At 36.4% G+C, this 24,171-nt stretch overlaps 1 protein-coding gene across 1 annotated transcript in view; it reads right to left on the reverse strand.

The window, feature by feature from the left end:
- The window catches only part of NWD2 (NACHT and WD repeat domain containing 2), a 176,213-nt gene that overhangs the window by 70,240 nt on the left and 81,802 nt on the right, over positions 1-24,171 (reverse strand). Inside the window, exons 2-3 of the mRNA XM_036762387.1 lie at positions 23,601-23,689; positions 13,588-13,704 (exon numbers count right to left, since the gene is read on the reverse strand). Of these exons, the coding sequence (XP_036618282.1) occupies positions 13,588-13,704; positions 23,601-23,689 (206 nt within the window). The remainder of the gene's footprint in view (positions 1-13,587; positions 13,705-23,600; positions 23,690-24,171) is intronic.

Genomic DNA, 24,171 nt, shown 5'->3' on the forward strand with positions numbered 1-24,171 from the left:
CATTAGACTATGTCTGGCACTACACCTTCTTCACTGCCATCTCTTAAAATACCTACTTTATTTAATACTCAGATCAAACACCACTTCCTACAGGGGGTCTTTTCTGTATGTTTTGTATATAGAAGACTCATCTTCCTGAGTTCAAACCTGTCCTCAGATACTTACTAGCTGTGTGACCCTGTGCAAGTCACTTAACCCTGTTTGCCTCAGTTTTCCCATCTCTAAAATGAGCTGGAGAATGAAATGGCAAACTACTCCAGTATGTCTGCCAAGAAAACTCCAAATGTGACCATGAAGAGTTGGACGTGACTGAAATGACTGAACAAATGCTTGTCTATATATTTATGTATGTTTCCTTCGAAAACAATAAAAGTTAATTGAGGGAAGGGGCTATTTCATTTTTGTCTTCATATCTTTAGTGCCTTGCACAATACTTGGCACACAGGTTCTTAATAAATATTGATTATTTATCATTAACACTAAGCTACCATGGCCACTTCACAAGGTTTTCATCATTTCCACTTTATCAATCACTTTGTCCTTACTAGTCAAAATTAAGTTCGGAATAGCAAATTCATTCATCAGAACCTTCATTAGACATACTTCAATGCTGACAAAAAGTTCATTATTCCTCCAACTTATGCCATGGTCCAGAAGTTTGAATCTCATTCTTTGACTCTATCTTCTCAGTTAGTTCTTTGCCACTCATAACCTACATTCTTTCTTATATTGGAGAGGCTATTGAACAAGAGAGGTGATTGTCTGGAAAATCTTTTAGTTTCCTGCCCACATCTTCATTTGTTCCCACATGAAGTATTAGAAGTAGATAATGGTTTTATTTCTCTTTGTGACAAAGGTACGAGGAGAATACAGTACTTGGAATGGCTTAAATTTCCTAAACTAAGGTAATTACAGTATACATACTTTTAATTAATTATGGTAGAATTTTAGAATAAAAAAAGAACACATTTTGTCAGACATCTACAATCTAACAGCTATTTGTGGTCTTTAAAGTATTTGATTGCTCTCAGGACCCTTTTTATTCCTAATGATGATTTTAGAATGTCATATAGTCTATCTCATGAAGCTAGCTTTTTACATTCTCCTAAACAAGTTTGGCAGGGTCCTGACAGCTTACCACTAAGATCCTTTGTCAAATCAAATATGGTGGTTTCACAGGATCATAGATTTAGGGCTTGAAATGGACCTCAAAAGCTGCTGAATCCAGCCTTCTCCTTTTACTGATGAGGAAACTGAGGCTGACAGAGGTTAAGTATCTTGCCAGGGCATGTGGCCGGGGTTTGAGGCAGTATTCAAACACTTATCTTTCAAATCCAGTCTACTACCTACTGTGCCATCTAGTGGTTACTTTTCTTTTACCTGGGAATGACAGGTAAACGTAGTGGAGAAAGAAGTCTGAAGATAGGTTATTAAAATACTGTTATTCATTATCACAAGGAATCCTAGGGAAGTAGAATAATTTTATATTACATTTTGCCTAATTTCTTTAATATTTTGAGGAATGTATATTTTAAAAGGAAGCATGATAAAAAATTCATTATGCATTAGTAGGCAAGGAAGAACAAACAAAGTATCACTTTCTTTTACAGATGGACATGTTGCCACATGGTGCTCTGAAGTCCAGCTTGATCTCAGATATGTCTAGGATTCTGGACTTGCACAGAGCAGGGGAGAAGTGGAGCAAAGCTGATGCCCTTATCCTTATATATCCATTTACTCTGTATGCAAGTTGTCTATAGCAGTGGGTGGGTGAGGAATATCTGATTCTAATTTTTGTAGAGAATATACAAGATGAAAGCAAAAGTTCTACTTTTCTCAACACCCAGGAAAGTATGTTGCTAGCTGCCACCCTTCCTCAAATTTAAGACTTACATCTCATGGTATTAATAGGTCCCATGTAAATTAAATCAAATTCAAAAGAAAAGAAACCAGGTGATGAGAAATACCCATAAACACAGAAAAATAAACATGATAAAACTTCATTTTAGGGAAGAACATTATCATAAAAAATTAAGTATTTTTAGCTTTAATAAAACTGATGCATTAGAGATACTAAAGGTAGCAACTAAAATAAAATGTAAATCAAAAACTATTAGAAAGCAAAGTATGAGGACCTATTTTAATCTCATCAATGTAGATCCTAGCAATGGTTTGCACATTAGCATATTTTAACATACTCTATAATGTTGCCCTATTTAAAGTTATATTTCAAGGAATACAAATATGAATGGCTCTTAAACATTTTACATTTTCCTTTCTTTCTTCTCTCACATTTCATGTTTCAAACAACCAGTCAGTGAACATAGTAGGCATTAAAAGGTACTATGTGCTTAGTGCTGGCGGCACAAACACAACTGAAAGTTACTGGCGTCAAGAAGCTTACATTCTATTGGAGAAGACAGTATGCACATGTAAATTATATATGTGAAAAAGAAATACATTTTGTTTGAACCGGCCAGGGGCGGGGCAGGGAGGTGAAAGTTCTGACTGCTGAGGGCATCAGGAAAAGCTTCATATAGAAAATGGCTCTTCATCTGAGATTTGATTACTCTGACTATAGCTATGTTCAGTATGGAAGTAAAATTTTCAAATGCAAAAAACTGACCTTTCTGAGATTTAATTTCTGTTTGCCAGAAAAACTTTTGATAATGTACTAATATGCAGAGTTGACTCTAAGAACAAAGATTCTTACATATTTCTGAGGACTTTTTATAAAATTTTCTTCAGGGAAACTGCATAGAAGCTTGTAAGTTTAGTTGATCAGTTTGGGATCTCAAAGACTAGTATTATGTCTATGACATACTTCTTGCTCTCAAGTAAACTTGACCTAATTCATGTCAGCTGTGATTATGGATGATACACAAATAAAATGATCAAAGGGAAAAATGGCTAGCACATTATAGTTTCTGAGATACTTTGACAGATTTAATTAGAATAAAGGCCAGAAAATCATTACCCCATCCCAGAGAAAATTTTAAAACTTTTTCTTGCAGTTTTAGAAAAGAGGTTGATTGGATCTCTTAAGAGAACTAGAAAGAAACATAAGAATAATGTTTTTAAAAAGAACAACATTAACCTTTATGGAGTTTAACAAATGTTTTCAGAGCAACATTAAACAGTTGAATTTATTTTGGAGCACAAAAAGTCCATTTTGTAAATTTTGGGTTCCAAGTAAATCTATATTGTCTCTGTCTGTCTCTGTCTCTGTCTCTCTGTCTCCCTGTCCTTCCCCCCCCCCCCCCCGCCATCTCAGTGGATGGAGTAGGGTGGTACCCATCATGTCTCTATCATAATAAGCCTTAGTCATGGCCCTGGGTTAAAGTCTGGTAGGCTGTAAAACAGGTGCCACATACTTTATTTGTAGGGTTGATTTGCTCCAGATAACAATTATAACAAAGGCAAGTAAAAAATTACATTTAGAAAGACTTACAATGAGAGTGACTCAAAGATATCCCAGAGTCAAACTGAACAACATCTAAGTTTTAATTATATTTCAATAAGCAAGTTTCCTCCAAAGCACAGGTGACGATCCTAAGTCTGAGGACTTGGGGATGAATCTTGGCTCTTCTACTCACTACCTGTGTGAACTGGGGAAAGTCACTTTACCTCACTAAGTTTCAGTTTCTTCATCCATAAAGTGAAGGGGTTGGACTAGGTAATCTCTCTTTTTAAAATTCTTTTAAATTTAATTTTTTAATCATTATTTATTTATTTAATACTTTTAGTTTTCAGGATTAATTTTCACAAGAGTTTGAATTACAAATTTTCTCCCCATTTCTACCCTCCCCCCCACTCCAAGATGGCATATATTCTAATTGCCCCATTCCCCAGTCAACCCTCTCTTCTGTCACCCCACTCCCCCCCATCCCCTTTTCCCTTACTTTCTTGTAGGGCAAGATAGATTTATATGCCCCACTGCCTGTATATCTTACTTCCTAGTTGCATGCAAAAACTTTTTTTTTGAACATCTGTTTTTAAAACTTTGAGTTCCAAATTCTCTCCCCTCTTCCCTCCCCACCCACCCTCCCTAAGAAGGCAAGTAATTCCACATAGGCCACATGTGTATCATTATGCAAAACCCTTCCACAATACTCATGTTGTGAAAGACTAACTATATTTTGCTCCTTCCTATCCTATCCTCCTTTATTCAGTTTTCTCCTTTGACCTTGTCCCTTTTCAAAAGTGTTTGCTTTTGATTACCTCCTTGCCCTATCTGCCCTCCCTTCTATCATCCCCCCTTTTTTATCTTCTTCGTCCTTCTTTCCTCTGGGGTAAGATGCCCAATTGAGTGTGTATGGTATTCCCTCCTCAGGTCAAATCTGATGAGAGCAAGATTCACTCATTGCCCCTCACCTGCCTCCTCTTCCCTTCCTACAGAACTGCTTTTTCTTGCCACTTTTATGCGAGATAATTTACCCCATTCTATCTTTCCCTTTCTCCCTCTTTCAATATATTCCTCTCTCATCCCTTAATTTGATTTTATTTTTTTTAGATATCATCCCTTCATATTCAGCTCACCCTGTGCCCTCTGTCTATATACATGTGTGTATATTCCCTTCAGCTACCCTAATACTGAGGTCTCATGGATTATACACATCATCTTTCCATGTAGCAATGTAAACAAAACAGTTCAACTTTAGTAAGTTGCTTATGATTTCTCTTTCTTGATTACCTCTTCATGCTTCTCTTGATTCATGTGTTTGAAAGTCAAATTTTCTATTCAGCTCTAGTCTTTTCACTGAGAAAACTTGAAAGTCCTCTATTTTATTGAAAATCCATATTTTGCCTTGGAGCATGATACTCAGTTTTGCTGGGTAGGAGATTCTTGGTTTTAATCCTAGCTCCATTGACCTCTGGAATATCATATTCCAAGCCCATAGATCCCTTAATGTAGAAGTTGCTAGATCTTGAATTATCCTAATTGTGTTTCCACAATACTCAAGTTGTTTCTTTCTGGCTGCTTGCAGTATTTTCTCTTTGATCTGGGAGCTCTGGAATTTGGTGACAATATTCCTAGGAGTTTTCTTTTGGGGATCTTTTTCAAGAGCTGATCATTGGATTCTTTCAATTTCTATTTTACCCTCTGGCTCTAGAATATCAGGGCAGTTCCTGATAATTTCTTGAAAGATGATATCTAGGGTCTTTTTTTGATTATGGTTTTCAGGTAGTCCAATAATTTTTAAATTATCTCTCCTGGATCTATTTTCCAGGTCAGTGGTTTTTCCAATGAGATATTTCACATTGTCTTCCACTTTTTCATTCCTTTGGTTCTGTTTTGTAATATCTTGATTTCTCATAAAGTCACTAGCCTCCACTAGCTCCAATCTAATTTTTAAGGTAGTATTTTCTTCAGTGGTCTTTTGGACCTCCTTTTGCATTTGGCTAATTCTGCCTTTCAAGACATTCTTCTCCTCATTGGCTTTTTGGAGCTCTTTTGCCACTTGAGTTAGTCTATTTTTTAAGGTGTTGTTTTCTTCAGTATTTTTTTCCATATTTTTTTGGGTCTCCTTTAGCAAGTCACTGACTTGCTTTTCATGGTTTTCTCACATCCTTCTCATTTCTCTTCCCACTTTTCCCTCTACTTCTCTAACTTGCTTTTCCAACTCCTTTTTGAGCTCTTCCATGGCCTGAGACCAGTTCATGTTTTTTTGGAGGCTTTTGTTGTAGGCTCTTCGACTTTTTTGACTTCTTCTAGCTGTATGTTTTGGTCTTCTTTGTCACCAAAGAAAGATTCCAAAGTCTGAGTCTGAATTTGAGTCCATTTTTGCTGCCTGGCCATGTTCCCAGCCAACTTACTTGACCCTTGAGTTTTTCATTGGGGTATGACTGCTTGTAGAGTAGACAGTACTTTGTTCCAAGCTTGAGGGGTTGCACTGTTGTTTTCAGAGATATTTGTACAGAGGAAGCTCTGCCACACCAGTGCTCCTCCTCCCCCAAGAACTGCCAACCCGGACTGTGACTCAGATCTTAAGCAGACTCTGCACTCCTGCTCTGATCAGCCACTTAATTCCTCCCACCAGGTGGACCTGGGGCTGGAAGCAACTGCATCTGTAGTTCTGTCCTCAGAGCTGCACCACCTCTGCTGCCCCCGTGGTGGTGGCCCAACCATGAATTCCTTTCACTCTGTTCCTGAAACTTTTCCCACTAACCTTCTCTGTTGTCTTTGGTGTTTGTGGTTTGAGAAGTCTGGTAACTGCCACAGATCACTGATTCAGGGTGCTAGGACCTATTCCACCTGGCTCCTGGTCTGGTTGGTCTGGGAGCAGCCCACGCTGAGCTCTGCTCTATTCTGCTCCCAGCTCCATGGGATAGACCTTACCCAGTGACCATCTGTGCTGCCCTGGGCTGAAGCCCTTCTTCCCTCTGCTATTCCATGGGTTCTGCAGCTCTAGAATTTGTTCAGAGCCAATTTTATAGGTTTTTGGAGGGACCTGGGGGGGAGCTCATGCAATTTTCTGCTTTTCAGCCACCATCTAAGGTGCACACAATCACAGAGTCACTCAGAAGGGACCTCAAAGGCCATCTAGTCCAATAATTACCTTTTAGCACTAAATCCTATGCTCTACTCAGGTCCATTTGAATTTACTTCATTTGCTACATTTAAACAGAATGTTCAGGTCCTGAGACTTTAATTATGATGTTCCTGAAGCCAATTAAGATACCATTTCTTCCCTGCTGTTTATTAATGAGGACCTCTCCTGGTTTTACATCTGGATTTGAGTTTTTGGTTAATTAATGGCGGTTTCCATAGTATTTGAAATTTAAAGGCTCTTCCTAATAGTTACTCAGCCTGTTCTCTCAGAGGTGGGTAAAAATTTTCACTTTAATTTAAGGACAAGGGTATATTTTGATAAATTTGAGAAAATACACACACATCTGCATTACATGACAAAGTGCTTAGGTTATCTGAAATGTCATATTTAGGATATGATACTAGTTTCTAGATAAAGAATAAGTAACAATAAATAAAACCCTTAGAAAATATTGAAAAGTTATAAATGACAATAGAGAGGGATAGGCAGCAAGTATATGTATATGTACATATATAGTTAATGCTGACAACATTTAATTAACTAAAGGGGAATCTTTTCTTTCAAAAGACCAGGTTTAAAACAATACCTTTTCCACAGGGATGTAATATGCATTATTCTTTTATAATTATGAAAAAGTAAGTTACTCAATGCAAATCAATTAGGTCAGATCTACACAGGTGTTAAGGAGAGAAAATGGTTCTATCTTCATTATGAAAATAAAGAAGAGGAAATCTTGAGGAGAAACGATTCCTTTCGAAACTAATAAGAATAGTCTTCAATATCTCAGATATGGGTCAAGGAGACCCAGGGAAGCCATGAATATATAGACTTACTTGTTCCAGTTTTTCAGTTTCTATAGAAGACTCAATACTACAGTAGAGACCAATGCCTTGTGGGGGCATACCTACTGATATTTATAAATGGGTTGGATGGTCTTCTTTGCATCAGATTTTATTCAACATATAGAGTGTGATGCTACGGCACATCTTCAACAGCATCCTCACCATCAAAAAAAATCAAAAAACATGCCTGGAAATATCAAGATGTTTTGTTATTCTTCATTGATGTCAAAACCCTAGTTAGTTGAAGGCTTTCTGGACTTGTCAGAGCACATGGCCAATAATGAATTTCCAGAGGCAAACGGAGACTTCAGATATGGTTCAGTATAATAGATAGGAACTTTTCTGTGGGGGTAGATATGTAGAGATGCAAGGAACAACAATAAGTATTGCAATACTATATTCATCAACTTTACGAACAGATTACTAGGCATGGATTTAGAGACGCAGCAGCACAGTGTAGTGTACTTGGAATCCAAAGCCCTGTATTTGCAATGCGGGATATGTCCTTACTGTCTGTATGACCCTAGGAAAGCCACTTAAGCCCTCTAGACCTCGGTTTGCTCATATGTTAAAATGAAAAGCTTGGACTAAATTCTACTACCCTAGGAGGAATAGCGACTGCTCAGAGAAGACCATTAATATTCTGTTTGCTACAGGATTACATGATCAGTTATGAAAGTGTTGATGATGACCCAGACAATTTACCTCCTTTTATGAAGTGAAATAGATGAGTAATAAATTTAACTTTATTCTATGTACTTGAACAGTACTTGAGGAGGTGACAAAAAAGAACATAGTACAATGATTATTCTATGGCAAACACTTCAATTCCATTTGGTTAGTGGAAAAAGCATTGGACTCAAAATCTGGAGTCTAGTTCTGGTCTCTGTCTCCAATTAGCTCTATTACCTTTGGCACATCAGATAACGATCTGAGTTCCCAGTTTTTTTATCTGCTAAAAACTATCAGGAAGGGAGAAGGAGAGAAGATTAGAATACTGATATCTAAGGTCCCTTTGGGTCCTAAAACGTTGATGCAAAGTGGTATAAATTTTCTCAAATGTTCTGCAGAGTATTTCAGAAGCTACTGTAATTTGACGAATTTGTTGCTAATATGAAAATATATGCTAATATATGAAAATATGCACTGAAGAGTTAGTCAATGATGATAAGACTCAGATTTGAGATTATATACTAGCTTGCACCAGGGAAACCCTTTATTTAGAACACAAAGCTTAGGGCAAAATAACAAGTGAGTCCTATAATAACATTGATAATTGTGATCTAGTGACCTTGAAACTGGAGTTCTTAACCTGAAGTACACATATCTTCAAGGACATGTACATAGATTCTGGGGTAGTCCATGGCCTCGGATGGGAAAAAGTATATATGTAATGGGAATTCATGTAATGTTATGGGTAAAATGACTTGTTTCCTTCGTAATCCTATGTATTTCATTATTTTGACACATTTTAATTTATTTCTTTTAGGCATTTAAAAATATTACTCTGAGAAGAGGTTCATATCCTTCACCAGACTACTGGGAAAGAAAAAAGATTAAAAATCAATTCTTTAAAGGACCTAGTCCAATCCATATCTTAATAGTAATCCTCAAAGAGCATCATAACCCCCAAAATGGTTAAATAACCTCTACTTTCCTTAAATTATTCTTGTACAGTATGGCGTGGTCTCCATTCTATTCTGTTATAATTAAACATCTTTTCATTGGCTGTTGAGCTGGAAGTAATTGTGAATACAAAGGGCATGAACTATGAAATCTCTCCCTCTTCCCTGGGAACTTTCAAGTGAAGAGTAAGACAAAATGCTGTTATTGGTAACAGTTAGATAAGTTCCTCCTCTCCCTGGTATCATGTGTTTGTGAACACATAGGGCTGCTATTTTTGTCTCTTTTGTATTATTGTTTCTTGCTTTCAGGCTGGTTAGTTGTCATCCTTTGTTCTATAAGAGGACCAAAATGACATCACTATGTTGGAGTCAAGGTATAATGTGTCTGACCGTGGCTGATCAGTCCAATACAAGCTTGGAAGGCTCTGTCACAGGTCAGTACTACCACAAATAGTCCATGTGAATGTTTGGAGTGGAGATGTCTCTAAATTTATCCATCTCATGTTTCTTTTGAGCTACTGCAATTTTGCTTCTCTCAAAGAGCACAGTGGCTTCTTTGGTGCAGGCAAGACATACTGGGCAGTCCTTTGCCAATGTCTACCATGTCACATAATCAATTCCAAAGTTCTTCAGAGAGACCTTGAGAATGTCCTTATATTGCTTCTTCTGACCTCCATGTGAATGCCTGCCTTGTGTGAGTTCTCCATAAAATAATAATTAAGGTAAATGTATGTTTGGCATTTGAAGAATGTGGCCTGCCCATCAAACTTGCCCTCTCTGTAGTAGAGTGTGAATGCCTGGCAGTTTAGCTTGAGAAAGGACAGAGTGTCTAGTACTTTATCATACCAGGTGATCTTCAGAATCTTCCTAAGATAATTCAAATGGAAATGATTCAGTTTCCTGGCATGGTGCTGGTATACTGTTCAGGTTTCACAGTCATACAACAATGAGGTTAGCACAACAGCTCTATAAACCTTCAGTTTGGTAAGTGTAACAACAATGTTGCTTGCAGCTGCTGTGGAGGTATAAGGCCAATAGCACCAGCACACAGGAGGGCTGCTAGCACGGGTTCTTTGACCTGCTTTTCTAAAGGAAAGCAACTTTAAGAGGTTAACAATCTTACTTTAATTAAACATACATATATCATTCACTTAATTCAGGGGAAAAAGTCAGCACCCTGAACTTCATAGAAAATATAAACAGAAATTACAAGCAGAAATTATAAACTGAGAAAATAAATACAAATCAACAGACAGGGCTTCTAACTGTCTGACCAAGGCAACACATATATAGCTACCAGAGAGAAAAGCACCAACATCTGGGTTTTCAAAGCTTCGGGGCTCCTTAATGGCTACCCAGAGTCTTGTCTGGCCAAATCACATATGAGTGAGCCCCAAAGCAAAATGGTAACCTCAGAGTATATATATACTTCTTCAGGGTCAGAGAGCATCACAGCCCTCATGACCCAGGCTCATGTGACTCAAACTCATGTGATTTAGGCTTTCTTGTCACTTAAGCAGGTCACCAAAGACTCTTGATTAAATCAAAGGCAAGACTCAAAGGCACTTGATTGCCTTAGTGCTGAGAAGTACTAGAACTCCAAAAGAAAAAAAACAGCAAAAAGTCCCACTTTGCTTGCTGTTACAGCAGGCAGTCTAATACCTCTTTTCTCCCACACTTTTCTTCAGAGACTCCCAAATACTGAGCTAGCTCTGGCAATGCACATGTCAACCTCATCATCTAAGTGTATATCCCTGGAAAGTATACTGCCAAGTTAACTTATCCACAGCATTCAGTATTTTTATTTTCCTTTTAACAATTTTATAAGCTGATACTGCTCCTAATCTGTCATTTTCTATAATGTTTTCCTTGTAATGTTAACAGGTACTACCTTTGTGTTGACACAAGGCGACAAGAGATAAATGTTGAAGTGGCTGAGCCTATTTTAATGACATTTAAATGATGTCATTCCTTTTGTTCTTTTCATACAGTTTTTAGGACACAGTTTGTTTAAACAGTTCAGGTTGGCACTCATATAAGGGCATATGTATTCTTATTTTTTTATCCTGTTTGTTCATGCTTACTTTGATCTTTGCTCTTACCAACTGTGTTGTTTGACTACAGAGGCAATTGATTCTCAAATGGTGCTATATTATAAGTACACTTAAACTAGCCTTTACTATATTTTTCTTTAAGGTTTTGCTTGTAGATATTTTCAAGTCATTGTCTTTTTGTGTATTTGTGTCCTGAGATTCTCTGTCACCATAGTAACTTTTTATGGTCAGGTTCCTTTTTTGTTTGTTCTTTTTCCAGTCTACTTCTTGACTTCAGACTTCATGTTAGTATTGAGCTCTGCTCACTTTTAGGGGGATGTCTGGGTTGAGCTTTCATTTTTATGCCCTTCTTCAGCTTTTATAGCTTAGTCTGGGGGCCTATAAGTTTTTGGTGCTTTCAAAGGAGTGTGATCTGGGGAGGCACTTGTTCACTGCATTCTATAAGTTCTTAAACTTTGTTGCATTTTCACTTTGTTGCTGCTGGACTCAGTCACTGTTAACCCACTGGAAGGTTATTAAGGTTTGGAGCTTCCCCTTGGTTTTGGTCTCCTATCCTGGGTTATTCCATTGCAGACTTATGTGCAGGGCTAAAGGTTATAACTGCATCCCTATTCTGCTCTTGGGCTCAGAACCATGCAGCTATGTTTCTGGAATTTGTTCCTTATTCCTTACACAAGTAGGGTCTCTGCTTCCTCATGACCACTCCTTTCTGCACTGGAACTGTGATCCAGGACTGGGCAATGGGCAACAGACAGAGCTACCAAATGGCCCCTGTTTTTGCTCCCAGTGATAGCCCGGGGGGGCTCTGAAATCTCTTTCTGCCCAGGTGTTTCCTGATCTGGTGTTCATTTCCCTTACTGCTTTTGGATGCAAGAATACTGCCTTGCCAATACCCCTGCTTCTATCACTCCTGGCCAGTCCCTGCCCCAGTGTCCACAGACCTCTCTATCTTCCTAAGACAGAGAATTCTAGTCCCGGGCTAGAAAATGACTCATTGTGACTTTTTCTTGGCTTTCTTTATCAGAATTTTATCTCTTATGGATGAAGTTGTTGAGGAGCTAAAGCAAAGATGCTACCTTCACTCCACCTCTGTGATTCTACCTTTCCACTAGTCTTTACTAAAAACCATACCCAGATAACTACACAATCATGAAATTCTTTATCCAAGTGGTTTTTTAAGCATTTTGCCATATTTTGTAAGGAATTCGTCCTCAACTGATCAGATTATGCAATATTGCTTCCTCCCCTTTCACCCCCTGTACTTAATCAATCAGTGAGCATTTATTAAGCATGTATTAGATACTAGGCACTGTCCTAGGTGCCTGAGATACAAAGAAAAAGATGAAAGAATGCCCAATATCAAAGTAGTAGGATACTTTAGGTTAGTAGGACCATCAAAGGTCAAACCATTTAACTGTCATCCCATAAAGACCTATGGAGATATTCACTCAGGAATATATATGCATACTGACCTGAAACTTTTTTTAATCTGTTGGTGAACTTATGTGAATATTATTTTGGTTATGAATAGTATGATATTCTACTTCCTTTATATTTCCTATTAAGCAAATTCACTACACATATTAGGCTATGAATAACCTATATTATAAGGAAAAATTATGTATAAAATGGCAAAGAATTTTTTTTCTTTGGAATCCAAATTATCTTGCCTTCTAAGAGTAACATAAGTTATTATTATTATAGTGATTTCAAGACACTGGTCCGCTAAAAAGTGCCCTCTTCATGCCAGTGCAATTCATATAAAGTAAAATACATGCCATTTGTAAGATCAAGGTGAACTAAAATAGTCTGCTCCAAAATACCTGTTTCTATCAAACAATGAGCATCCAACTGAAAGTCATTTTAGAAACAATTGAAATTTTCCAGAGAATACCTGTCTCTATTGGCAGAAAGAGTAATTTAGTAATTTACTTTGGAGTTGTTTCAGCTACTGAGAAAAAGAAAAAATATTGAGGCAAACAGTATGATGATTATAACTGAAGACTTTCTAATGGAAGAATGGCCCTGACTGATGGTAAAGTTGTAAAGTAATCAATATGAGGCTGAAATTCTTATTGATCAGAAGGTATGTGGAAACTTAAAACAAATATTAGTTATCCATTTAGTAGTCTTTCAAAACTTTTAATGTTAATGTTAAAAGACCAAGAGGGAAGGCTTCTAGTGTGTTACATGGGTGCCTATGGGGGATTTATGGAAAGACACAAACAGGAACTGCAGAGAATGAGAAGGTATGGATGGGTAGTGATCTATACTGATGGAGGGAATACCTATATGAGTGAGGATAGAAGATCTCTAGAGACAATGAAGTTTAATTTATAGCCTTTCATATGGAAATCTGAAGGATATCTCCCACTTCACACACTGAAGGAAACAAGACATTTCAGAAATAAAAGCAGTTGCTTTTCCCCAGAAATACCTCCAACTATTGCAAATATCAGAAAAGACCACATTCATGTACTTTCAAAATAAAAAGCATTATTTTTATACCCACAACAAAACATGGACCTGCAGATGTTTTCAAGCAATCTTCTAAAAGCTTCATTCGAGTCTTTTGGAGTTCAGGACTGTCCCATTCATCTTCATCTAGGCCCCAGTATAAATCTATGACCTGAAAATAAATATACCAAATTGTGTTAATTTATCCTTTGGTTTTGTTCTTTTCTTACAAGAACAAGTGAAATAAAGTTTTTAGCTCTTCTGTGTATTTCCTTCTAGTTTTGTCCTTGGAAGAAAAAAAGATGTTTTTTAAAGATTTATTTAAGATATGCATTTTTATATGCTGAAGAGTCATATGTGAACACTAATTTTTTATCCATTCACTCTTGATTATACTATAGAAATAAGCACAGAGGAAAATTAATGTTAACTATAGGAGGACTTACAGCTAAGTTTTCATTATTTTAAAATGGTAATAAGATTTCAAGAAAATGTTTGAAAGCAGTTAGAATAAGGTTGTCACATCATTTAAAGCAATTAAGTAAGTAAGTATAGGGTCATTGTATACCTCAGAGAGTAGAATTTTCATAATTATGGGCATTATATAAAAGGAACTAACATATCTACCTCTTTTTTATAAAAAAATTAGTCATCATGCTTTTTATATCAATGGGATGATTTCCTCATGTCTCCTAAGCAGCTCGGCTTTCATCAATATAGGTTTCAAATGGAAAACAATGAAAGGTACATATTATCATTTCCATTTGTAAAATGAGGATAATGGGACTTGTCATCTACCTACTTCAAAGAGAACTAGGGGAGATTAGTGAGTCTCAAGAGTTTTATGAATGTGGTGGTTGATAAAAAATAATATGGTCTTAATCCTCTCCAGTACCTACATAAGGTAAATTTTTTGACTACATTTTCCCACTCTAATGTCATAATTTTTTCTTCTCTATTTTGTTATTTACATGGCATGGAATGAAATGAGGAACAAATATTTTATATATCTCCTCTTGGTGATCAGGTTTATATGCTACCCATCCACCTGAAATGGCTCTTCTTGCTTTATGGTTCTTGATGTCAATATATTGGATTTCTTTTTCCTTGAATCTCTCTGGCCACTCTGAGATACATTTCCTACATTGTAATATGGTTGCATACTTCTTATGCCCTAGTGGATTTTAAGATCTTTGAAGGTAGAGTACATGTCATTTTTTGGTCTTTCTACCCTCAAGACATAGCATACTGTCAGTGAAGCAGTTGATAAGCATTTATTAAGTTCCCACCATGATATATGCCAGGCATTATGCTATGTGATAAGGAGACAAATAAAGGCAAAAGAAAGTCCTTGTAATCAACAGGTTCACAGTCTAAGGAGCAGATAACATGAAAACAATTATGTACATGTAAGATATATACAGGAGAAATTGGAGATAATCAACAGAGAAATGAAAGAGAATGTGTGGTCTGCAGTTTTGGGATTTCATCAGTGAAAGGGACTCCCTGGATGGAAAATATTCTCCTAATGCAGATCAACAACTATTGCACACCTTGAATTACAGAGTTACCTGAAGCACTGGGAGGTTAGGTGACTTGCCCAGAGCAAGTATGTATCACATATCACATATCACACATCACACATCACATCGTATTATCAGCAGCTAGGTAGCACAGTGGATAGAATACTGGACCTGGAGGTAAAAAGATCTGAGTTCAAATCTGACCTTAGACACTTACTAGCCGTGTGACAATGAGCTAAGGCAATCTTTGTCTGCCTAGGATTTCTCATCTATAAAATGGGGATAATAACAAATGGTGCCTACCTCCCAGGGTTGCTATGAGGACCAAATGAGATAATATTTGTAAAGCATTTTGAAAACATTAAAGTGCAATATAAATGCTAGATAGATATTATGTATCAGAGGCAGGGGTTGGATCTAGGTTTTCCTTATTCCAAAGTCAGTTTCCTATCCATTATATCATGCCGACTCCCTTCCGTGAACAGAGCAGGTAGGCAATAATTATTTTATTGAATTGAATCTTTTCTCATCTGTAGTTGCATAGAAAGGGAGTTTCAGATGAAGCAGATTGGTTACTCTTGTAGGCTTCCTTATGAGTACTTTAAGTAAGAATTTTTTAAAAAATAAAAAGATTATAGTGCCTTTGAAAAGTGTTAATTTTACAGATGTAGTTCTAGACTCTCATAACATTTAATATATTATGGCACAGTACTGAAGAAAAAGCTTTAAAAAAGTGCTAAAGTTACTAAAAGAAAGAAGAAATAAGATCATAAGAAATAAGATCATCTCCCTTTCCTTCTATCTTTATTCTTTTTCTTCAATGATTTATCAATATTTAGTAATATCAATAAATATAGTTATCAATTAATAGCTTAGTGCCAAATATCATACTGGGTCCTGTGAAGATACAAAAGTAGTATACTACATGGATCATGCCCTCTGAAGCTATAAATTATGTCAAATTCCTAGTAGGGAATTAGAGATCATCTAATTCAATTCCACCATTTTGCAGATGAGAAAACACGTCAAAAAGAAGAGACTTGCCAAAGTCACACATCAAGTTTTTGGCAGAACAAGTACTGGAACCTAAATCTCCATACTTCAATTTCAGTGTTTTATCTCTAATTTTGTGGTTCCTCTAGTTAGATGTGGTTGTTCCGTACTTTGAAATCCCATGTCTCTGTACCCCTCTTACAATATTTATTACAAACTGCCTTTCTATTTGTATACATCTTATCTCCCCCTATATGTCATAATCTCCTTGAGGTTTTAAAAATTTATCTTTGTATTCTTACTTAAAAATTATAGAATGATTTGAATACATGTAGCAAGATAGTAAATTTACTAAATTTTAATCAGGGGCATACAGAATATATAGTGTTATATATATGTGCCTACAAATTTCTTCTGAAATATATCTTGGACCTGACCCTTTCTGAAGATTTAGTAACTATAACCCAAGTCCATGAATTCATGTTTTTACTACTTAATCAGACTTTTAAAATATTCCCTTTTTCCCTAGCACATGTCCCACTTTCCACTGGTCTCTATATGTATAAAATGAGAAAATATTCAGGTATAAAAATAGAACTGAGATTTCCAAATAGCAGATAAGTATATGATGTACAAACTCTTTGATGCAAATTGATATATGGTAAAATGTCTGCATGATCAAAAATTGGCAAAATGTGTTTTCAGTCTAAATTGCTTACCAAGACAAGATTTATTAAGTACTTAAAAAAATTAAGTTTAGCTTTTAGCTTAATGGCTGTCCAGTGTAAGAGCTGGAATTTAATTTGCCACTTATCCAAATCCTAAGTTGTTGACACTGTGTTTTATATGCCCATACTTATTCCATCATTAAGTATAAAAGCCCATAAAAAGTAATTTGATTTGTATCCTTTTTACTTAAAGCCACTTGACATGTATGAAAAAGAACTATAGTCTCTGGGCAACAGATATATCATGGTCATTATGTTGTTGAACTAGTCCGAAAAAACTAAGACCATTCATTTATATACCAAGATTTGAAAACAGGAAAGTAAACATTCATTATATGCAAAATAATTAATTCAGTTAAAATGAATAATTATCCTATACAATCATTTCCTTTAAAAGGAATTTCAGTGAATTAAATTTTCAGTATTTTCCTAACTAAATTTTGCTCCTTCCTCTTTTCCTTCCTTTCTTTCCCCTCTACCAATTGTCCTGTCTCTTAAAATACTTCCAAAAATGACATTTTTTTTTACATTGAAGATATATTAAAGTTAGTTTTGTCTTACAATGTAGTCACAATGGGAATCTGTACATTTATTCTAAGAATACTCCCATTGCCCAAAATGTTTTTGGAAATCTATTTACTGAATATTTTTCTGAAAATTTGAAAACTGCTGTTCTACATTTTCACTGTAATAGTGATTGCAGGTGGGCCTTCAGAACCACAGAAGTTAAATATCATCCTAGAAGCAAGCAACTCTAAAACTATTTCTTTGATGCGAAGTGGTTTGACCTGTTAAGGACAAGTATACAAATTTCTTCAGTCTCTCCAACTTTATGCCTATATAAAGATCAGTGGTAGCAAACAAGAATCCCATTCTCTGGAAAACACAGTGGACAAAGAATGTGTCTTAAAAGAGAGCTCAAGACCCAAGTACTGGCCACTCCTTTCCACTTATGCTGGGAGGAAAAAAACCTAGCTACTAGATATTTGAAGGTCTAGGTTCATTGAGAAGGCAATTCTCAATTACATGGCAAATACTAAGACCCACTAGTGTTGGGGAAATGTTCCAGCTAACCTGTGGAACATCCAGGCCAAGATAAACAACTGGGTATCTGGGTTCCCTAAATACAGTTACCAGGGCTAATTCCCGCATAAGTATAGTTGCTACCTCTCTGGGTGTCATTAGGAAAATGGAAAATGGGAGAGACCTTGACTTTCAGGGGAATTGTTGACATGTAGCATGTAGTGCTCCCTGCCAAACTCCAGTGACGTGCCTGCTTTGACACATTCAGAACCACAGACAGCTCCTATTTGCTACTGCAGTCTTTGAGCTACCCAGGGGAGAGTGCAGAATTTTATCTAGTCAAAGTTAATGTTTATGTTCTTGAGCTTGCTCATCCACCTTAATCATAAAAACTTTACTCTGAATGATATTTCTATCTCCAAAATTCAAATCTAACCTCAAAGGATGAATTTCATGAAACCATGATGTTTTGGTGCATGAAATATTTATGCCACTTACTTCAAATTGGCTCTCAGAGATACGCAAAAGTCCTTATTCACCTCATTGATTCTCTAGCATGCTCCTTATCATAGTTGATACAAGACTTCTCTTTGAGTCTCAGGCTTCCAACTCAATCTCTTACCTCTCACCCTCAGCAGATGGTCCCCTTTACTTCTTTACTAAGAAGATGGAGGTCATCTGATGTCATGTCCTTCGAGTTCCTTTCCTTACTCCTCTATACTGCTTATATGCATTGCATATCCTCTGTTATTTACCTTCAAGCTCATAGTAATTCTTATAATTACTAAGGCTAACTTACACCTGTGATCCATACTTTTCTCCCCCACCTCTTGCTACTGGCTTTTCCTCATCATCTCCCACACATGTTCAGTTCTTCCTTCCCCTAAAAACAAGATGACAACAATAAAAGAAAACAATCACCTTCTTTTGACCTTGCTACCTCTTCAACTATCATCCATTTTCTCTCCTTTTCACTTTCAAAATTCCAGGTGGAGTGTTATGTAATCTTTGCCTCTCCTTCCTCAGTCCAAATCCCAATCATCATACCTACATGCCTTTAGTAATACAGGGTAACTGAAGGGGTAAGGATGTTCATGGGACCTTCAATATCTCACGAAAAAATTTGTTAAAATTAATATCCTTGTGATACTATTTGTTATTGTATTTGGCAGTGAGTTAAGCTGCTCTGATAATATAGGATATTCTCTCCAGACAAGGTTTTTTGGCTTACCTAGCCCATGCACACAATTTGAAAATCATCCATTCATGACCCAATACTCTTTACTCATTTAATCCTTTTAGCTTAGACTAAATAACACTGTCACCATTTAGATCAGTGACTGCCACACTTGTTTTAAGAAGTTCTATGGACATGATATCCCATGTCTTCTACAGACTACATTGTTACAATAGCAGATTCCTAAGAAAAAGAGCACATATATTCACAAATGACTCCTACCTTACCTATACTTATCTTTCTTATCTCTTACTTATTCTGACACTTTTTTATTCAATGCCTTGGCATTTGATTATGCCTTAATACTTCAGATTTTTGTCTCTTACAACCAATACAAATGCAACCTCTTGGTGACATATTTAGTAGATAGTCTTTAAGAGCTGTGGTGGCCAAAAAATTGTCAGTGTGTGGCAAAACTGGTGCTGAATCTCTCCAAATTTAGTGGGATTTATCCTTATAAAATTCCTTGTAAGTCTTATAAATTGGGACTTCCTAGCTTGGTAGGACCTACTAGAGTTTGTCTTTTGCTGACCTAGCCTTTAAGAAATCAACGTCACCTCTAAATCATGATGAAACATTGGAATGGGACTTTAGTGTATGATTATACACTTGATAATATCTTGTCATGTATCAGTTTCTAATAGTTTTATATTTATCAATTCATTTATTTACTCATTCATTCATCAAAAAATTGTTAAACTGTTAGTACAGGCAAAGCACTGTTAAGTTCCTAGGGGAAATAACAAAGATAAATGAGGCACAGTTCTTGCCCTCATTTGTACAAGTCTTGTTTCTATAGACAGACTGTAAACTATTTGAGGATAGTAACCATCCTATATTTGTATATTCCTTAAGAAGGCCCAGCATAAGTAGGTGCTCAAATGTATGCAAAATGAAAGAAAGTATTGTTGAAAAGTTTTTTTCCTGAAAGCTACATATACTCTGTTGTTTAAGCATTTAGGTTTTATATGGTCTATTCTCTATGCAATTTGTGTGTTAAAGACTATAGTATTAATTGTAATTTGTATAATCATTTTATACTAATTTATTGGTTTAAGGGCACATCTGACAGAAATTTCACTATGTAGCTCCCAAAACACATATATAAAATGTCTAAGGGTCAAATTAAAATACCTAGTTTCATAATTCAAGCCTACACATTCTAATTTTGCTTCTAGCTAACACTAATCAATATTTCCAATAAAGCCTGCAGAAGCTTTACTGTGGTTCAAGGACAAAACTATCCTGACTAACATATTGCAAGAGAACACTAAATCAGAGATTTGATTAATACACTCAGATGCATTTCTCCACATATGGTAATTGAGTCCCATAGGAGAATCTAACACTTTGAAAAATCTGCCAGGTCTGATATTTTCCAACAACTGAGGCCTTGTTATCTGTAAAGCCATATTTTTTTCTTGAAGCCCATAATATTGAACATATAATGAATTTAATTCAGGTTTATGATTTATGGTGATACATGACTAATCATTCAACAGCGGTCTTGATGACCCAGTATTGTGACATTTTGCATACCAATTTTGGCCATTTTATACCATTGTTTTATCAGTCACATCATAAATTATCATGAGAGATCTCTAAGGTAAGTTGTTTACCTGAGTGTAAACAAATAAGGGATGAAAATTTCTTCTACAAACAGTGGTGCCTGTTCTTCCCCCACACTATGTATCTTTGTTACATGTTTAATTTTTGACAAAGTAAGCATGAACCTGAGGCAGCATTGAAAAAGTGAGATCTACTCTATAAATCAGGGAGAAAAATTTTGACCCTAACAATTCTGTCTGTTGCAAGAGTGATTTACTTTATAAATTGAAGATAAAAATTTGTGAACCTTCAAATAGCCCAATGTTTACAAGCAAATATTTTTATATTAAAGGGCCTTCAAAATGAACAGCCTATACAAATGCTAATGTATGCATGAGTTTTACCACTGGCATTCATAAATCATCTTTAGTAGATCCTGATTTTGGCCTTTTCTTATACAAATAACTAAAATTTCTCAGATAGTTTAGTGTACCACTCCCTATCTATGCGGGGGTGGTATGGGAGTTTGGGAAGGTTCATTGAAGGACAGCCATGGGATACTGAGTTGCACACAAGCAGGGAGACATGAATCCTGATCAGCTCAGAGACTACTTTTGAACAATTCAAGAGTAAGGGGACTTCAAAGAGATAATCCAATTTAGAAAGAGATGGTTAAGAGAAAGGAAGTGAACTTCTGAATGGCCAGCAGGCATCCCTGGGCCCCTCCCACATCCTTTGATCTCCAGTGCTTCTAGTCCCAGACACTGCAAGTGGCTTCTTCAGTAAGATTGTTCTCTACTTGGTTGAGCTGAGCTCTTATCTTATGCTCAAGTCTAAGGGCCTATTTCCTCTTGTTTATTCTATCATCTGCTCTAACCTGTATATTTTCTGTTTAATAGATTGCTTATATAAGTAATTTTACTTCCTCTCTGTGATTGTCTTCAGTGTAACAAGCATTTAGAGGAAGCTAAGCTTGCTAAGAGTTAGTTAACTCTTACCTTCCCCTTTGGAGTGACTAGGGAAAGTGGCTTTTATCCTGAACTCTTAACAGAGCATCATACCCCTAATCTGCTTATATGTGATGTGCAGTTAGGTAGATTTCTCTTGCCAATACCCTTCTTGGAAACAGCATATAAGAGGCGGTTCCAAATCACAGCCCTCCACCCTCCACTTACACTCCACCAAGATGGAAATTGGACAGGTAGGTGGTGCAGTGGTTACAATACTGGGTTTGGAATCAGGAAGACTCATCTTTGTCAGTTCAAATCTGGCCTAAGACAGACTAACTATGTGACCCTGGGAGAGTCACTTAATCCTATTTGCTTCAGTTCCTCATCTGTAAAATGAGTCAGAGAAGGAAATGGCAAAAATATTCTAGCATCTTTGCCAAGAAAACCTCAAATGGGGTCATGAAAAGTGGGACATGACTGAAATGACGGAGCAACAAGAAGCTCTCTCCAAAGTTACCAATGATCTCTTAATTGCCCCACATGTTGAAAAGGCAAGCAATATGATGGATATCATCTATACATGCAAAATCATGCAGAACATATTTCCATATTAGCCATGTTGCAAAAAAGCAAGAAAAATAAATAAAATGGAAAAATCACACTTCAATTTGCACTCAGAGGTCATAAGCTCTCCCTCTGAAGTGGATAGCTCTGAAGTGGATAGCATTTTTCCTTGTGAGTCCTTCAGAACTGTCTTGTATCACTGTATTGCTGAGAATAGCTAAGTCTTTCACAGTTGGCTCATCATCATAATATTGCTGTTATGGTGTGCAATGTTCTCCTGGTTCTGCTCACTTTACTATGCATCAGTTCAGATAAACATTCACTGATTTTTTCTGAAACCATCATTCTCATCATTTGTTATAGCACAATAGCTTTCCACCACAATCACATAACATAGTTTGTTCAGCCATTTCCCAATTGATGGGCATCCCTTCATGTCCAATTCTTTGCCACCACAAGAAGAACTGCTATAGATATTTTTGTACACATAGGTCCTTTTCTTTTTTCTTTGCTATCTTTGGGATACAGACCTAGCGATAACATTACTGGATCGAAGGATATGCACAGTTTTATAGCCCCTTGGGCACTGTACTAATGGTTGGACTAGTTCACAACTCCACTAACAGTGAGTTAGTGTACCTATTTTCCACTTTGCCTCCAGTATTTGTCATTTTATTATTCCTCTAGAGAGTTAGCTAATCTGATAGACATAAAGCCATATCTCAGAGGTGTTTTAATGTACATTTTTTTCTAATCAAAAGTGATTTGGAATATTTTTTTCCAAATGACTATAGATAGCTTTGATTTTTTTCTTCTGTAAACTGCCTGTTCATATCCTTTGACCATTTATCAATTAGGGAATGGCTCTTACTTTTACAAATTTGACCCAGTTTCCTACATATTTGAGAAATGAGATAATGAGTGCCCTGGGCTTAGAGTCAGAAACACCTGAGTTCAAACTTGATCTCAGACACTACCTGTGTTATTGTGTATAATAGTCTCCTGGTTTTGCTCATTTCATTTTGCATCAGCTCATATAAGTCTTTCTAGGTTTTTCTGAAATCAGCTTGCTCATCATTTCTTATAGCACATTAATATTCCATTATACTTACATACCACAACTTGTTCAGCCATTCCCCAGTTGATGAGCATCCCCTCAATGTCTAATTCTTTGCTATCACAAAAAGCCGCTATAAATATTTTTGTAAAAATAGGTCCTTTCCCCCTTTTTTGATTGCTTTGGGATACAGACCTAATAGTGTTATTGTTGGGTCAAAAGATATGCACAGTTTTATGGCCCTTTGGGCATAGTTCCAAATTGTTCTCTGGAATGGTTAGATCAGTTCACAACTCCACCAACAGTGATGCTGTTTGTTTTTAACTTTTGTTATATTAAGGAAACAAATGTTTTATGCTGCCTTATAACTCTCAATGTGTTATTAGAAATATAAACCTAGCGTTTATAATAGAGTAATTGAAGATAGGGATAATAGCAAGTTTACCTGAAATTCCAATCCATAGTTTTCTCTGCAGAATTCCCTCAGCTTGGGATACACATTTTCTCTTAGAGCTTGTCGTTCTGCTCCTGTATCTGTGGTAGGGAAAAGACACACACTTTTAATAGTATTTAATCAACTTTATTTCTCTAGCATATGTTGATTTTCAGGAGGAGAGAGGAAAATTAATAATAAAATAAGCAAGGAAATATGAGCTTTTGTGAAATGTGGAAACCGTAAAATTTTTGACTTTCTACAGATGTCTGCCTGAGATCTTTACCTTAGAGAAGAGAAGGTTTAGAGTGAACATGATCTCACTGTCTTCAAAAACTTGAGAGGCTGGAATGTTAAAATGGATTAAACTTAATATGCACGATTCTAGATGGAAGAAAGAGAACCTAATGGGTAGAAATGACTGGGATGTAAATTTTGGCTCAATATAAAGAGCTGTCAAATAGAGCTGCTCCAAAATGAAATGAGCTGATAGCAACTTTACCATCACTGGAGATGTTCAAGCAGAAGATGAAATTCATGCTTCATTAGTCTATGATAACTCTGTATTGAACTCAGGTCACAA

This window comes from Trichosurus vulpecula, chromosome 6 (assembly GCF_011100635.1).
Source record: "Trichosurus vulpecula isolate mTriVul1 chromosome 6, mTriVul1.pri, whole genome shotgun sequence".
Taxonomy (NCBI): Eukaryota; Metazoa; Chordata; class Mammalia; order Diprotodontia; family Phalangeridae; genus Trichosurus; species Trichosurus vulpecula.